Source organism: Bos indicus, chromosome 4 (genome assembly GCF_029378745.1).
Source record: "Bos indicus isolate NIAB-ARS_2022 breed Sahiwal x Tharparkar chromosome 4, NIAB-ARS_B.indTharparkar_mat_pri_1.0, whole genome shotgun sequence".
Taxonomy (NCBI): domain Eukaryota; kingdom Metazoa; phylum Chordata; class Mammalia; order Artiodactyla; family Bovidae; genus Bos; species Bos indicus.
The window spans coordinates 30,349,694-30,366,996 of NC_091763.1; the positions used below are offsets into that span (position 1 = coordinate 30,349,694).

The 17,303-nt window shown below is 37.9% G+C and overlaps 1 protein-coding gene and 1 long non-coding RNA gene across 8 annotated transcripts in view; both read left to right on the plus strand.

The window, feature by feature from the left end:
* The window catches only part of LOC139182678 (uncharacterized), a 230,868-nt gene that overhangs the window by 38,785 nt on the left and 174,780 nt on the right, over positions 1-17,303 (plus strand). The window lies entirely within an intron of this gene.
* LOC109557292 (histone H3.3A-like) lies at positions 9,095-9,928 on the plus strand. Its single transcript, XM_019958525.2, has one exon. The coding sequence runs from the start codon at positions 9,211-9,213 to the stop codon at positions 9,619-9,621; it is 411 nt and encodes a 136-aa protein (XP_019814084.1). The 5' UTR covers positions 9,095-9,210; the 3' UTR covers positions 9,622-9,928.

The window sequence follows — 17,303 nt, forward strand, 5'->3', positions numbered from 1 at the left end:
TAACAATTGCTCTTTTTTCTTAAGGATTTGCCTTATGGATACCGTGGCTGGTGTATCGCCCTTTGCTCCTTACAGACATAGTCCAAATAGCCATCCACAAATACCAAATGCCTACAGGCTAGGCATTTTATATTGGTTGATCCCTAGATTTATTTAAGGTCGTTCTCCTTATTTTTCCTTTTTCTACCTCTAGTTAATATTCCTTTTGCTGCATTTTAGTCATCTGGGAAACCATTTTTATAAAAAAGAAGGCTAATAATATTGCTACTTAAGGGAAAGAGTTTATTACCCCAAAGCCTCAGAAAAGCCTGACTTATCCTATAGGAAGCTGGTAAAAATGAGAAAAAATTTCTGCTTGGTTTCTCAAAAAGATTCAAAAAGGAAAAGTTAAAGAGCTTCTTTGAATAAAGAGCAAGCAAGCATAGAAAAAAAATCAAAGCTGAGATAAAGTCAGATACAAATATAGCTAAAATAAGGAAATAGTATAAGAAAAAATATAATATAAAAATGTAAATTTGCTTTGATATTGATTATAGACAGCATAAATAATTTCTAAATTCATATCTATACTATGAAAGACACAGGAGATACCCATTCAGAAGCAGAGTAAAAAATGCAGAGGTAATAAAAAATATGAAAGGCTTATATGCGAAGTCAGACTTGGATAGTAATTTTCCAAATTCAGAAACCAGGGCAGTATGAGGGAAGCAATAGTCATGGATCTAACAGACAAAACTTTTCTGAGTAAAGAAAAATCATGACTCAAAGTGAATTACCAGGGTCTAGGCAAAATTAGTTAGAAGAACCTACATCTAAATCTGGAGTAGGAAATGGCAACCCACTCCAGTATTCTTGCCTGGGAAATCCCATTGACAGAAGGGCCTGGTGGGCTATAGTCCATGGGGTTACAAAGAGTTGGACATGACTGATCAACTAAGCAACCACATCTAAATGAACAGTAATAATTTTTAAAACTTAAATTCAGGAACAAAAAGGAACATTATATAATCACTTTTCAGAAATACGCAGCAATAAGAATGCTCGTTTCTTTTTTTTAATGAAAGAAAAACAAAAGAATGTTATCTATAAAATTTCAAGGCATAAAAAGATTGAGAAGCAAGAATTACATTATAAAATCTAGATGACATATCTATGGCAAGAGTCTCAGTCAGGCAAGGATTAAAGGATATATCACTATGTGTCCTTCCCAAGAAGAATACTTGAAGATAGATCCAGCAAGTGTCAAAAAAACTGGTGGGTTTCTGGAAACAGTGTAAAATCTAGATAATTATTAATAAGCTATTATAGATATAATTGAAGAATTCAATGAGAAATCCTAGAACTATTGGGTGAAAAAGTAGAGTCAAGTGACAAAAAATGATGTATAAAAATGAGCTGTATCTATAACCCTAAATGAAATAAAAACTTTGTAGTAAAGACAGACCATGGAAAATTAACGGGACACTGAATTTTTGGCCGTATATTATAAGGGAGTAGAATCAAAATTTACTTTTATGACCTTAAGAATTAAAGAGATATAGCTAAATTTAATATATCTAGATTGCTATAGAGTTAATTCAGAATTCCCCACTACTGTTAACTGCAAAAGATACCAATAGAGCAACAATCGTATAACCGGTAGAAGAGAGAAAACAAAGACAACAGTATCATCAGAAAGTTTAAAATAAGACCACAGAACCTTGCTAAATTTTAGCTCTAACTTTGTATGTGTAATCTTTGGGGTTTTCTCAGATACAAGGTCATGTCAGCTGTGAATAGGGATAGTGTTGCTTCTTCCTAATTTGAATGCCTTTTCTTTCTTTTTCTTGCCTGCTTGCTCTGGCTAGAACGTCTCATATAATGTTGACTGGAAGTGGCAAAAGTGGGCATTGTTCCTTGTTCTGGGCAGGCAGGCTTTCTGTCTTTTGCCACTGTGTTGTTGGCAGTGGGTTTTTCATGTATAGCCTTTATTGTGGTGTGGAAGTTAACTTCTATTTCTGTTTTACTAAGTGTTTTTTGTCATGAAAGGATGTTGAACTTTGTCAAATTCTTTTATTGCATCAACTGAGATGATTCGGTTTTTTTCCTGCATTCTACTGATGTGAAATATTACCTTGATTAATTTTTGTCTGTTGACCCATTCTGAAATTCCAGAAGTAGGTCCCACTTGGTCATGGTATATAACCCTTTTAATGTACTACTTTGATTTGCTGGTATTTTGTCCAGGATTTTTATGTCAATATTCATAAAGGATGTTTGTTATTTTCTTATAGTGTCTTTGGCATTAGTGTAAAAGTTTGTAATATATATTCTGGATGCAAATTCCTTTTCAGATCTATAAAAAAAAAGAACACAGAAATAAACATGCCAGTTATGACAGTACACACCAGTAAGTTACTATTTCCCCTTAACCCTTTACCTTCAGCCCCATAAAAAGATAACTTAAAGCAACCAAAGCATGTGGTCCTTACAGAAAATCTAATAGAGACAAAGGGGTTTTTGGTTTGTTGTTTGTTTTGTTTTAGGTATATAAATTCATAATTTTGAATATAAATACTGTGGTAGATTGAAGATGACCACAATTGCTTTGTCACATTTCCCCCACCAAGAGGTGGACTCTATTTCCCCAACTTTTATATTAAGCTCACTTGTGACTTGCTTTGACCAATAAAAATCAGCAGAAGGTATTTTCTGGGCCTTGGACTGAAGAAGCCTGGCAGTCTAGGTTTTTGCACTCTTAGAACACAGCCACCGTGCTGTAAGGAAGCCTAAGTTATCTTGCTTGAGACCACAATATATTTTACCACAATAAAAAAGAATATATATTGATAGAACAAATGTCTGTTCTAAAAAATCACTTCATCTTGCTTTATCCTGCCTTATCACAGTTACTTTTAGTATTGATAATGATTTTTTCTTCTTATAGTTTGCTCAGTATTTAAAAAAATTTTTTTAGAAATCCAGATTTTTTAAGGGTTTTCAAATGAAAAGCTTTATCTAGCAGTAATGCCCTCAGACTTCAAACTTAAGCTCCCTAAGGACCAGTGAAGTGTGCTTGCCAGTTGCAAACTGTGGGTTTGCAACATTCCACACAGTATTTTCTATTAAGGAAATGTTTTTTGTAAAAGTTCCAGTTAATTAGCAAAATAACCCATTACTGCTGCTGCTGCTAAGTCGCTTCAGTTGTGTCCGACTCTGTGCAACCCCAGAGACAGCAGCCCACCAGGCTTCCCCGTCCCTGGGATTCTCCAGGCAAGAACCCTGGAGTGGGTTGCCATTTCCTTCTCCAATGCATGAAAGTGAAAAGTGAAAGTGAAGTCACTCAGTCTGTCCGACTCCTAGAACCCGATTACTACCAGTCTCTATTATGCTAGTTGTCCCCTCAATCCAAATTATATAGTTAATATCTAAAGTTTCCATTTCTGAAGTAAATAGATTCAAGGAGGACCAAGTATATGATTCTTGCTGCATTTTTCTTATAGTCAATCCTTATTCAAGCATTTTGTTGCTGGAATATTCTGTATGAATCTCTCATACTCATTTTCTCTCCCTCTTGCCCTTACAGTGTGTTCTAGGGACACAGCTACTTAAAGCTGTCCTCAACCCCCATCCCTCACCTTGATATTTCTCACCTCTGTACCTTTTTAGGGTTGTATTTCCCTGCCTCCCCCTGCAATTTTGCTTTGCTGCACACACACACACAAACACACACACAGACTTCAGCATTTCACTAAAACTCCCTTCTACTATCACCACTTCCCAGTAATGTTCCTTGATCCTGTCCACTCAATCTCATCTAGACTCACAAACCCATGCATGCTTCAAGCTGAATTAGATGACTTTCCTCCAGGCTCCTAACGCTTTTGTTTTCTTCTCTTATTACACTTCTTATATGGCATTCAGTTCAGTTCAGTTCAGTCTCTCAGTCGTTTCCGACTCTTTGCGACCCCATGAATCGCAGCACGCCAGGCCTCCCTGTCCATCACCAACTCCCGGAGTTCACTCAGACTCACGTCCATCGAGTCAGTGATGCCATCCAGCCATCTCATCCTCTGTCGTCCCCTTCTCCTCCTGCCCCCAATCCCTCCCAGCATCAGAGAGTCTTTTCCAATGAGTCAACTCTTCGCATGAGGTGGCCAAAGTATTGGAGTTTCAGCTTTAGCATCAGTCCTTCCAAAGAAATCCCAGGGCTTATCCCCTTCAGAATGGACTGGTTGGATCTCCTTGCAGTCCAAGGGACTCTCAAGAGTCTTCTCCAACGACAGTTCAAAAGCATCAATTCTTCAGCGCTCAGCCTTCTTCACAGTCAAACTCTCACATCCATACATGACGACAGGAAAAACCATAGCTTTGACTAGACGGATCTTTGTTCGCAAAGTAATGTCTCTGCTTTTGAATATGCTATCTAGGTTGGTCATAACTTTCCTTCCAAGGAGTAAGTGTCTTTTAATTTCATGGCTGCAGTCAACATCTGCAGTGATTTTGGAGCCCCCCAAAATAAAGTCTGACACTGTTTCCACTGTTTCCCCATCTATTTCCCATGAAGTGGTGGGACCAGATGCCATGATCTTCGTTTTCTGAATGTTGAGCTTTAAGCCAACTTTTTCACTCTCCACTTTCACTTTCATCAAGAGGCTTTTTAGTTCCTCTTCACTTTGTGCCATAAGGGTGGTATCCTCTGCATATCTGAGGTTATTGATATTTCTCCCAGCAATCTTGATTCCAGCTTGTGTTGCTTCCAGTCCAGTATTTCTCATGATGTACTCTGCATATAAGTTAAATAAACAGGGTGACAATATACAGCCTTGATGAACTCCTTTTCCTATTTGGAACCAGTCTGTTGTTCCATGTCCAGTTCTAACTGTTGCTTCCCGGCCTGCATGCACATTTCTCAAGAGGCAGGTCAGGTGGTCTGGTATTCCCATCTCTTTCAGAATTTTCCACAGTGTATTGTGATCCACACAGTCAAAGGCTTTGGCATAGTCAATAAAGCAGAAATAGACGTTTTTCTGGAGCTCTCTTGCTTTTTCCATGATCCAGCGGACGTTGGCAATTTGATCTCTGGTTCCTCTGCCTTTTCTAAAACCAGCTTGAACATCAGGAAGTTCACGGTTCACATATTGCTGAAGCCTGGCTTGGAGAATTTTGAGCATTACTTTACTAGCGTGTGAGATGAGTGCAATTGTGCGGTAGTTTGAGCATTCTTTGGCATTGCCTTTCTTTGGGATTGGAATGAAAACTAACCTTTTCCAGTCCTGTGGCCACTGCTGAGTTTTCCAAATTTGCTGGCAAATTGAGTGCAGCACTTTCACAGCATCAACTTTCAGGATTTGAAATAGTTCAACTGGAATTCCATCACCTCCACTAGCTTTGTTCATAGTGATGCTTTCTAAGGCCCACTTGACTTCACATTCCAGGATGTCTGGCTCTCGGTCAGTGATCACACCATCGTGATTATCTGGGTCGTGAAGATCTTTTTAATACAGTTCTTCTGTGTATTCTTGCCATCTCTTCTTAATATCTTCTGCTTCTGTTAGGTCCATACCATTTCTGTCCTTTATCGAGCTCATCTTTGCATGAAATGTTCCTTTGGTATCTCTGATTTTCTTGAAGAGATCCCTAGTCTTTCCCATTCTGTTGTTTTCCTCTATTTCTTTGCATTGATCGCTGAAGAAGGCTTTCTTATCTCTTCTTGCTATTCTTTGGAACTCTGCATTCAGATGTTTCTATCTTTCCTTTTCTCCTTTGCTTTTCGCTTCTCTTCTTGTCACAGCTATTTGTAAGGCCTCCCCAGACAGCCATTTTGCTTTTTTGCATTTCTTTTCTATGGGAATGGTCTTGATCCCTGTCTCCTATACAATGTCACGAACCTCATTACATAGTTCGTCAGGCACTCTTATCTATCAGATCTAGGCCCTTAAATCTATTTCTCACTTCCACTGTATAATCATAAGGGATTTGATTTAGGTCATACCTGAATGGTCTACTGGTTTTCCCTACTTTGTTCAATTTAAGTCTGAATTTGGCAATAAGGAGTTCATGGTCTGAGCCACAGTCAGCTCCTGGTCTTGTTTTTGCTGACTGTATAGAGCTTCGCCATCTCTGGCTGCAAGAATGTAATCAATCTGATTTCGGTGTTGATCATCTGGTGATGTCCATGTATAGAGTCTTCTCTTGTGTTGTTGGAAGAGGGTGTCTATTATGACCAGTGTATTTTCTTGGCAAAACTCTATTAGTCTTTGCCCTACTTCATTCCATATTCCAAGGACAAATTTGCCTGTTACTCCAGGTGTTTCTTGACTTCCTACTTTTGCATTCCAGTCCCCTATAATGAAAAGGACATCTTTTTTGGGTGTTAGTTCTAAAAGGTCTGTAGGTCTTCATAGAACCATTCAACTTCAGCTTCTTCAGCGTTACTGGTTGGGGCATAGACTTGGATTACTGTGATATTGAGTGGTTTGCCTTGGAAACGAACAGAGATCATTCTGTCGTTTTTGAGATTGCACCAAGTACTGCATTTCGGACTCTTTTGTTGACCATGATGGCCACTCCATTTCTTCTGAGGGATTCCTGCCCACAGTAGTAGATATAATGGTCATCTGAGTTAAATTCACCCATTCCAGTCCATTTCAGCTCGCTGATTCCTAGAATGTCGACATTCACTCTTGCCATCTCTTGTTTGACCACTTCCAATTTGCCTTGATTCGTGGACCTGACATTCCAGGTTCCTATGCAATATTGCTCTTTATAGCATCAGACCTTGCTTCTATCACCAGTCACATCCACAGCTGGGTATTCTTTTTGCTTTGGCTCCATCCCTTCATTCTTTCTGGAGTTATTTCTCCACTGATCTCCAGTAGCATTTTGGGCACCTACTGACCTGGGGAGTTTCTCTTTCAGTATCCTATCATTTTGCCTTTTCATACTGTTCATGGGGTTCTCAAGGCAAGAATACTGAAGTAGTTTGCCATTCCCTTCTCCAGTGGACCACATTCTGTCAAATCTCTCCATCATGACCCACCCGTCTTGGGTTGCCCCACGGGCATGGCTTAGTTTCATTGAGTTAGACAAGGCTGTGGTCCTAGTGTGATTAGATTGACTAGTTTTCTGTGAGTATGGTTTCAGTTTGTTTGCCCTCTGATGCCCTCTTGCAATACCTACCGTCTTACTTGGGTTTCTCTTACCTTGGGCGTGGGGTATCTCTTCACGGCTGCTCCAGCAAAGCGCAGCCATTGCTCCTTATCTTGGACGAGGGGTATCTCCTCACCACTGCCCTTCCTAACCTTCATTACGTTTATCTTTTTGTGTGTTCACTTCCTCCCAACCTCCTTATTACTAACCTGTAAGATAAACTGTATTTCATTTACTTTTGGATTTCCCAGCACCTAGCAATGAGACCAGTGGGAGGTGACTCATTGACCAAATCAGAAAAAAATGAGTGAGTGAGTAGCTTGAACCCCATGATATTAAATCTCTGCAAATAGTAATGCAGAAAACTGCATGGTTCCTTCCTCTAGTACGTTAATAACCTACTTGTCAGTTATTTGCTAGAATATGGATCCTTTACATTTCTTATTGTTCTCTCACAAATAGCTACATAAAAAACCTGGGAATGTTCGGCCACATTTGTAGTGTAGAATTTGTATCTGTTACTATGACATCTCTGTTTTATTCAGAATCTACTTCATTAAGTCCAGAATGGGTTAGTTTCAATACACAATTTGCAGCTGAATGTTGTTCTAATAACAAAATTCATCAGACAGAGACATCCTTCAAAGGTACTAAGAGTTAACTGTGTAATTTTCTTAATAAGACAGAGAAGGCAGTGCATCATTTTTTTTAACTATGGCATGCTCTGTGACACCATGTAATTTTTGGGGTATCTATACTTTGCTTGGAAAAAAACAATACCTAGTTTCTTTTTAAGACTATTTTTGCTGCCAAGAAAAAAAATCATTTGCTCTGTCACAATTATGGCAATAAATCTTACAGTGAAGACATTTAATGATGGCTACAAAGCTTCCTTTATTTTACCTTACAGAGACAGGCTTTAAGCTGAACTAACTTGGCATGTCAGGAAAAGCAAAGAATGGATGTGTTTTAGTTTTACAAATGCCTGTTTAAGAAATATGTTGTTAAAAAGTACTTTTTTGGTCCTAAGTTTGCATGGCCTATGATAAGACTGTTGCCTTCTGTATATAATAAGTTTAATTACATTCAGAAGTAAAAGATTTAGACTTTTTGTTCTTGGGAACTAAAATTTTAAGTTGAACTTGAAATAAGGTTGACTAACTCAGTTGTTTCAGACTTTTGCATCTTGAGGTTCCATTGGCTTCTAAATTTTTGAATTAATTTTGACTAGGAAATATGCTCAGAATATAAAATTCAGGAAGTCCCAAAGAGAGTATAGTGAAGTATCCTTCCTACCCTGGGCTCCCTGCTCTACTTAACACTTTCCCCAATCCATGCACTTATACCAACTTCTTCTGTATCATTTCAGAAGTGTTATATGCAAAGCAAATATTGAATATGAACATGCAATTTTCTTATTTAATGTCTTTGAGACTATCCCATATCAATACATATTGCATTTATTTTAATAGCTGCATAGAATCCCATTAGATGGATAGAATGTAATTTATAATCAGTCACATATTGATAAATAAATGTTATTACAAATGATATCTCAAATGCTTATCATTGGCACATGTATCTTTCCACAAATGTGAAATTATGTATGCAGCTTGAATTCACAGAAGAGAAATTGCTAGGTCAAAGGTTATGTATGTTTTTCTCTTAACAGATATTGCAAACCAATTTCCTTAGGTGTTATACCAATTTATATGCCACCAACATAAGTGTGCCTGAATTTTCACATTCTCACCAGAGAACATGTTACCAAAATTTAATTTTTACCAAATATAAAGGTTACAGGATATTCCCATATATTATAAACTATGGAATAGCTCTTATTTTTTCAAGATAGGTATCTGAAAAACTTGTTTTTAATGTGAAAATGTTCTTATTTAGAACATCTGAGCTAACTTTGATGAGTGACATAATCTGAAATGGTTTAACACTCATCAAAAAAGGAATTTAGGTGTTCGCAGCCGCCGCTGCGCCGCTGTCGCTCTCCAACGCCAGCGCCGCCTCTAGCTTGCCGAGCTCCAGCCGAAGGAGAAAGAGGGTAAGTAAGGAGGTCTATATACCATGGCTCGTACAAAGCAGACTGCCCGCAAATCGACCAGTGGTAAAGCACCGAGGAAGCAACTCGCTACAAAAGCCGCTCGCAAGAGTGCGCCCTCTACTGGACGGGTGAAGAAACCTCATCGTTACAGGCCTGGTACTGTGGCACTCCGTGAAATTAGACGTTATCAGAAGTCCACTGAACTTCTGATTCGCAAACTTCCCTTCCAGAGTCTGGTGCGGGAAATTGCTCAGGACTTCAAAACAGATCTGCGCTTCCAGAGTGCAGCTATTGGTGCTTTGCTGGAGGCAAGTGAGGCCTACCTGGTTGGCCTTTTTGAAGACACCAACCTGTGTGCTATCTGTGCCAAACGTGTAACAATTATGCCAAAAGACATTCAGCTAGCATGCCGCAAATGTGGAGAACGTGCTTAAGAATCCACTATGATGGGAAACATTTCATTCTTAAAAAAAAATTCTCTTCTTCCTGTTATTGGTAGTTCTGAACGTTAGATATTTTTTTTCCATGGGGTCAAAAGGTACCTAAGTATATGATTACAAGTGGAAAATAGGGGACAGAAATCAGGTATTGGCAGTTTTTCCATTTTCATTTGTGTGTGAATTTTTAATATAAATGCAGGGACATAAAGCATTAATGAAAGTCAAAATGTTTCAGTGAACAAGTTTCAGCAGTTCAACTTTATAACAGTTATAAATAAACCTGTTAAATTTTTCTGGACAATGCCAGAATTTGGATTTTTTTAAAACAAGTAAATTTCTTATTGACTGCAAAAAAAAAAAAAATTAAAAATTTTTCTTTATAGAGTATGCACACATCAAAACAGAGGAAAGAAGAATGTGAAATCTTTCCCCACTTCCTTTTTCCCCCAGCTCTAAATCCATTCTGTACTGGCTAGTCTTTACTCACTGCTCTCCCACCTTTTCTTTCGTAATAAAGAGATCGTTTACTTGACAGTTATTTTTTCCTAAGTGTGGTTGTTCGAAGTATAGTGACTGGATAAAACCAAATGTCTTTGGAATTTGAGGGCAAATTCAACTAATAGGAGACAGGACATTTTTGCCTTTTCTTTTAACCAGTTTACCAGATCATCTTCTATACTAATTTTCCTTTAGATCTGAGTTTTTATTTATTTCCTTTTCTGCTTTCTTAGGAAAGAAACCTATCCCCTGAATCTGCAGAGCTGACTTAAATGCTCTTTTCCAAAGCAGAGCACAAATTAATGAAGTCTTTTATTATATGGTAGTCACTGTCATTGTGGTTAAATACAAATAGTGCAGAGGCAGTGCTTTTTAAAGATACACACAAACACACATGTGCAGTGGTTTCTCTTTGATGAATATGGCAACCTGTTCATTTTTTCACAGCTGTAAGAAGACAGTTGTTAACAAGTAAAATCCAAATATCCATTTCGTCTTCTCAAATGAGAGAGAATATAAATAAGTTAAAGCTAAAACTTCACTAAGATTCATATACTTGGCCATGTATTTATATTTGAGGAACATTAAAAAATTATATTTGGCCATTCTAAAAATTAAAATGCAAAATTGGGCACAATGGGAGGTCCAATTGAGATAGTGTTGCAGATTAATGCTTAAATATTATAGTTAGCCATGCTGATGCTGTGCTTAGTTGCATCTGACTCTTTGTGACCCCATGGACTGTAGCCCACCAGGCTCCTCTGTCCATGGGGATTCTCCAGGCAAGGATACTGGAGTGGGTTGCCATGCCTTTCTCCAGGAGATCTTACTGACCCAGGAAGCAAACCAGGATCTCCTGCATTGCAGACAGATTCTTTAGCAGCTGAGCTACCGGGAAGCCCATAGTTGGCCATAATGTTAGGGGAAACACACTGACTGAAACTGCCCACCCTGGCCAGGCAACATAGTAACCACTTGCATGAGTTGTTTTATGACAGGAGGTCCTGGTAATGAACATGGAACTAATAAGCCACCACCAACCGGAAGAGTTCGGGAAAGGTCAAAAGGGGTTACCACATGTCAGACCACATCCCAGAATCCTTCTCTCTGGCATCCATCTTGGCTGAACAAGGCATACACCGCCAGAAAGGACTCTGAGTCAGAATGATTGGCTAAAGACAACCCAGAAGCTAATCCCATCACCATAAAACCTGAGACTGCAAGCCATGTAGCAGAGCTGTTCTCCTGGGTTCTCTTACCCTACTGCTGTCCACCTGGGTGCCCTTTCACGATAAAATCTCTTGCTTTGTCAGCATATGTGTCTCCTCGGATAGTTCATTTCCGAGTATTAGACAAGAGCCCAGTTTTGGACACTGGAAGGGTTCCCCCTTCCTGCAACAATAACAGGCTCTAAAATTAAGGTTTACGCTAAAACCAAAACAAAAAATTAATTTAAAAGTATGAAAAAAGCCAATGATAGTTTCAGTAGGTTTTTTAGCCCAAGTATCCCTTGATTTAAGCACACTCAGTAGCAAAATCTTTGGTAACATTGATAAAGAAGTCAATCCATTATACATATCTAAAGGACCAGTTCCAAGTACTGATATTTTAGTTTTAGTTTTGCTTTTGGTTAAAAATAATATATGCTGGGTGTTAAGCACATTCTGATGAAGTATGCTATTATAGTTAGTTCTAGTAGATATATTTATGTTTTGTATTAAAAAAAAAAAAAAAAGAGGCAAAAACTTTGAGAGAAACTGTTAGGCCAGAGGTGAAATCAAAAGGAAGATTCCAAGTATACAACAGGCAGAATTTAACAATACAGATAGAGCAGGAAAAATGTAATACAAAGCATGCTGAAGCACGAACCAAAATGTGTTGGCAAGATTTCTAGAAAGAGAGTGGTGATGCAAGAGAAAGTTGATAATGTGCACTGAAATGTCAGGGACCATAAATAGGGTGTGTTCCAAGAAGAAACTTTTTTATGTCTCTTGCATTTGCAAGCGGGTTCTTTACCACTGACGCTACCTAGTAAGCCACAAAGAACCTTTTTTAAATAATGCTAATGTTATTGTCAAGAATAGCTTATGGTCTGAATCTCTTGTTAGGTGGAGAATGACCTCTCAGTTCTAAAGCAGTGATTATTAGTGTGTGGTCCCATACCAGTATCATGGGCATCACTTTTGGGAACTTGTTAAAAATAAACTGAGTTGAGGCCCCAAAATCTGCAAATTTTACAAGCTTTCCAGGGATTCTGATGAAGGTTCAAGTCTGGAGCCCACTGTTCATAGACTGAAGCTATTGTCTCAGTGGTTATAAGAATTGGAATGTGTCAAATAAGCCCTTTTAGATTCCAGTAAGCTCTATTTCCATGTCCTGGTATCATAAGATTGTCTGTCTGGAGCAGGAGGAAACAGGCTGAGGAATAGTCTCCATTCTGTGGTATATCTTCACAATCACAGTTCATAAATTAGTTTTGGTTTCTCACCATCCCAGAAGTCTGTTCTGTATTATTGATTATTGTAGTAGAAGAGAAAGGCTTTTTCTGCTATTGGAAAGGAATGTTAATTGTATCAGTTTTCCCTTACTTATACCAATGTGAGGCAAACACCATAATGAACACAAACTCCATGTGGAAATCTTGGAAAATATGTGCTTTCTAGATGGCAAAGCCTTTTGGGCATCCTCCGCTCATATGCCACAGAGACCACCATGTTGTTGTTGTTTTTATTGTTAACTCATAGTAGTTAATCACTACAATAAGAATTAATATTTATTGAGCATTCTAAAGCTAAGCGTTGTGTTGAGAAAAAACTTATTTAAGCCATTGGTGTATGAGTTAGGTGCTATTATAACTCATTTTATACATAGTGGAACTTGAAGGGGTTAAGTAACTTGTCTAAGATCATTCAATTAATAAATATGTGGAAAAAAGGACCTCACTAGATTTGATGCCAGATCTCATATTATTAAAATCCTACAGTCTCTTCTTCTCTATGCCTTTTACCTGGACTGAGACAGTCCCCCAAGATCTTTCTTCTGTTCTTGATAGCTTCCACAACCCATTCTGTTCTGGGCTTTTGTTCACAATCAACATCTACAAAGAAGTGAGATACCTTTTAACTTTTTTTCCCACTATTCCTCTTCTTATACAGAACATAAGTGTGTAGGCTATAGAGTTTTAAGGATTTTATTGCCTTCATAATGAGAAAACCAGATATCTAAAACGGACTAACATGGAGAAAGTAACCAACTTTTAAAAAATATATATATATTATTATGTTTAATAAATAGATGTCATACTATATTTAATAAAATTACTGCATTTAATATTAAAATACATATTTTAAAGATATATTACTAAGGTCTTAAAATTGTGTTTTATAATCCCTGAATTCCTTACCATATTGTAAGGCAAGTCCAAGGGAGTTTCTCTGGATTTTGTACATTTTGAGTCGAGTAGGGGGAGGGGGATTGGGACCAGAGAAATAAGCAGGCATTCTCACATAGGTTGTTCCTGAACTTCCCCCCCCCCCCCCAGCCTTTTCTTTAACATCCTTGCCAATGCTTGCCTTCCTCTCAACTTCTCATCCAGCTCCATCTCAGTTCCTATCAATTGCATCTTCTAAGTAGCCCTGTATTTGGTGACTTCTTCCTGCTTTTACTGTTACCACCTTTAGTATTAACTGATGTTTTTGAATTACATACTGAAGATAGTAGAGATATACAGAAGGCATTTAAGGCAAGGAAGTGGCATAATCACATATGAATTTCAGAGTCATCATTCAGACAGATATGCAGAGGACAGATTTGAAGGGAAACCAGAGGCAATGAGATAAATTAGATAAGGATGAATTAAATAAAAAGCATAGGAGCACTGAATACGGTGAAGGCAAATGATGGAAACTTCTGTATTGGTTTCTGTTCCTGTTCTTTGCAGATTACAAATTCATTTAACATTCATTCAGTAAATGTGTACTGAGCACCTAACCATGTGAGAGATGTGTTGCTAGGCTATGGCAACACAATAGTGAAGAGAACAGAACACAAAAATGCCTCTACGTAGCTAATGCTTTGTGTTGTTGGCCACCGTTATACTTTTACATGAATGCATGCTCTGAGAGACTATTTTACTAAACAAAAAAATGTATTCCTGGGTAGGTCACTGATTTGGGGATGAGGACACGGAACCAGGAGAGGAGAAGTCATGAAGATAAACCTTCCCTGTCTTGTGGTCTTAACTAGGTTTCCCCCAGACAGAAGGGAGGTAGTTGGCCATTAGTTACTATTAAATAGAATCATATATTCAGATTTTTTAGATGTCCTGTCATCCAGCATATAGTAAACTCAAGAATGAATAGAATATAAGTCAGCTAAGTCTGAATTTGGATAAAGGAAAAATAAAAAGACTGCTATCTCTAAAGAAATGTAGGTAGAAGCCCAGGTCAGAGGCTTGCCATCTCTAGGAGGGTCACCAGGTCATGATGCTTGGGAGTGGATGGTTATCCAAAGAGAATCCAAAGATGAAATGGCTGAAGAATTGTGAAAGAAAACAACTATGGCTAGGCTACTGTGAACGTGGTATTGGGCTTGAAAGCAACAAGGCTAAGTTTGATGCCCTGCTATGTTCTGCACAAGCTGTATGATTTTAAGCACATGAGACAGTCCTTCTGAGCTTGTTTTCCTATCTTTAAAAATGATACATTAACACTTATTCTAATCACACTACAGCATAATGTGAAAAGTCAAGATTAGAGTGAGAGGCTAATAAAAAGCTATATTTTATCAGTTTTATCTTTCTCATTATACTGTAAAGTAAGCTACTTCAAATTAGTTTTTAAGAGAAAGATTACAGATGTATGACTGGAAGTATATACAATACACGTGAAAGAAATTATTGCTATTATCCACTACCATGTCCATGCCTAAAAATAGGGACTGTATTTTTTTGCTTTTTATCATTATTTTTATTGAGGTATAGTTGATTTACAATATTACATTTATTTCTCCTATGGAGCACAGTCCTGTAGAGCACAGTGATTCAGTTATTTATATATATATATATACGCACACACACACACACACACACGCATACACACCCAGTTCTTTTTTTATATTCTTTTTCATTATGGCTTATTTTAAGATTATTGAATATAGTTCTCTATTCTACACAGTAGGACCTTGTTGCTTATTTATTCTATGTGTAAAACTTTATATCTGCTAACCCCCACCACCCACTCCACCCCTCCACCAACCCTCTCTCCCTTGGCAATCACCAGTCTATTCTCGATGTCTGTGAGTCTGTTTCTGTTTAATGGATAAGTTCAATTGTGTCATAGTTTAGATTCCATGTTTAAGTGATATCATATAGTATTTGTCTTTCTGATTTACTTCACTTAATATTATAGTCTAATATTATAGTCTAATCTCTAGTTGTATACATGTTGCTGCCAATGGCATTTTTTTTTTAATGGCTGAGTAGTGTCCAGACAGAACTATAATTTAAGAAGATACATGCACCCCTATATTTATAGTGGCGCTATTCACAATAGCCAAGCCGTGGACACAACCTAAATGCCCACTGACAGATGATTGGATAAAGAACATGTGGCAAATATATATATACAAAGGGACCATTCTTAAATCAGTTTAGAATCCCAAGAATCTTATACATAATCAGTTCAGTCTCTCAGTCGTGTCCAACTCTTTGCAACCTCATGGACTGCAGCACACCAGGCTTCCCTGTCCATCACCAAGTACCGGAGCTTACTCAAACTTACGTCCCTAGAGTCGGTGATGCCATCCAACTGTCTCATCCTCTGTTGTCCCCTTCTCCTCCCACCTTCAATCTTTCCCAGCATCAGGGTCTTTTCAAATGAGTCAGTTATTCGCATCAGGTGGCCAAAGTATTGGAGTTTCAGCTTCAGCATCAGTCCTTCCAGTGAATATTCAGGACTGATTTCCTTTAGGAAAATTGTATATAATCAATTATCATTAAATATTGGTTGGATGAATGAATAAAAGCACGAAAAAAAAAAAGAAACGTTGCTAGTTTTCCTAGGACTGACTCTGGAGAAAGTATCAGTGGCCTTCCAGATCTTTCTAGGGATGAAGAAATGAAGTCAGAATTTGTGTGACCTATTTTATAGTAGTTTAAAACTGGTTGGTACTGTACCTCAACTTAATTTGCAAATTGTCTAGTTTCTTGCTCTTCAAAGTATACTTCTAGAACAATACTAGTCTGCAAGCTCTCTGACACTGGTCTGTGACAATGTAAGTACAGAAATTAAGAGTAAGCATTTAGAAATGCTAGCAGCAACTTGACAGTGTAAATTTACATCTATTGAATCTTTTTAAAAGTTGTCTTGTATTTTTTCTTTTACATTTATTTTTCCATAAATTCATTTTATTATATGTTGCAAAATAATTGGTGTATGGCAGAGTAGAGTTGGGGGAGAGTCATCCTTCACTAAAGGCAGTCTGAGAAGCAGTGACCTGGTTTATCATTCTAGTTGTTTTCAGTCACTAAGTCATATCCGACTATTTGTGACCCCATGAAGTGCAGCATGCCAGGCTTCCCTGTCCTTCACTATCTCCTGGAGTTTCCTCAAATTCATGTCCATTGAGTAGGTGGTACCATCCAACCATCTCATCCTCTGTCGTCCCCTTCTCCTCTTGGCTTCAGTGTTTCCCAGCATCAGGGTCTTTCCTAATAAGTCAGCTCTTTGCATCAGGTGGCCCAAGTATTGGAGCTTCAGCTTCATCATCAGTCCTTCCAATGAATATTTCCTTTAAGATTGACTGGTTTGATCACCTTGCTGTTCAAGGGACTCTCAAGAGTCTTCTCTAGCACCACAGTTCAAAAGCTTTCAAAAACTATACGTGGTTATAATAAAGATGTCATATCTATGGGCACTCTTATAGTTTTTATGATTCCTGTAAATTAAAACTAGTGTAAGTGCAAATAAACCAGTCCTGGTTTAAATAATTACCATAGTGCTTAGTCTAGGGGGACTAGGGAGCTGATGTCTCATGGTATCATGGAAAAAATCCATAAGAACCAAAATTTTATCCAGTTCCTCCAGCTACTAATGGCATGGCCCTAGTTGAGAAGGAATTCTTTAACACTGTTCTCCTACTCGTAAAATGGGCATAGTTATTTCTGTATTAAAGAATTT

Bases quoted from the DNA above. Each gene is read 5' to 3' on its own strand.
- LOC109557292 (XM_019958525.2), top strand. From the start codon at position 9,211: ATGGCTCGTACAAAGCAGACTGCCCGCAAATCGACCAGTGGTAAAGCA.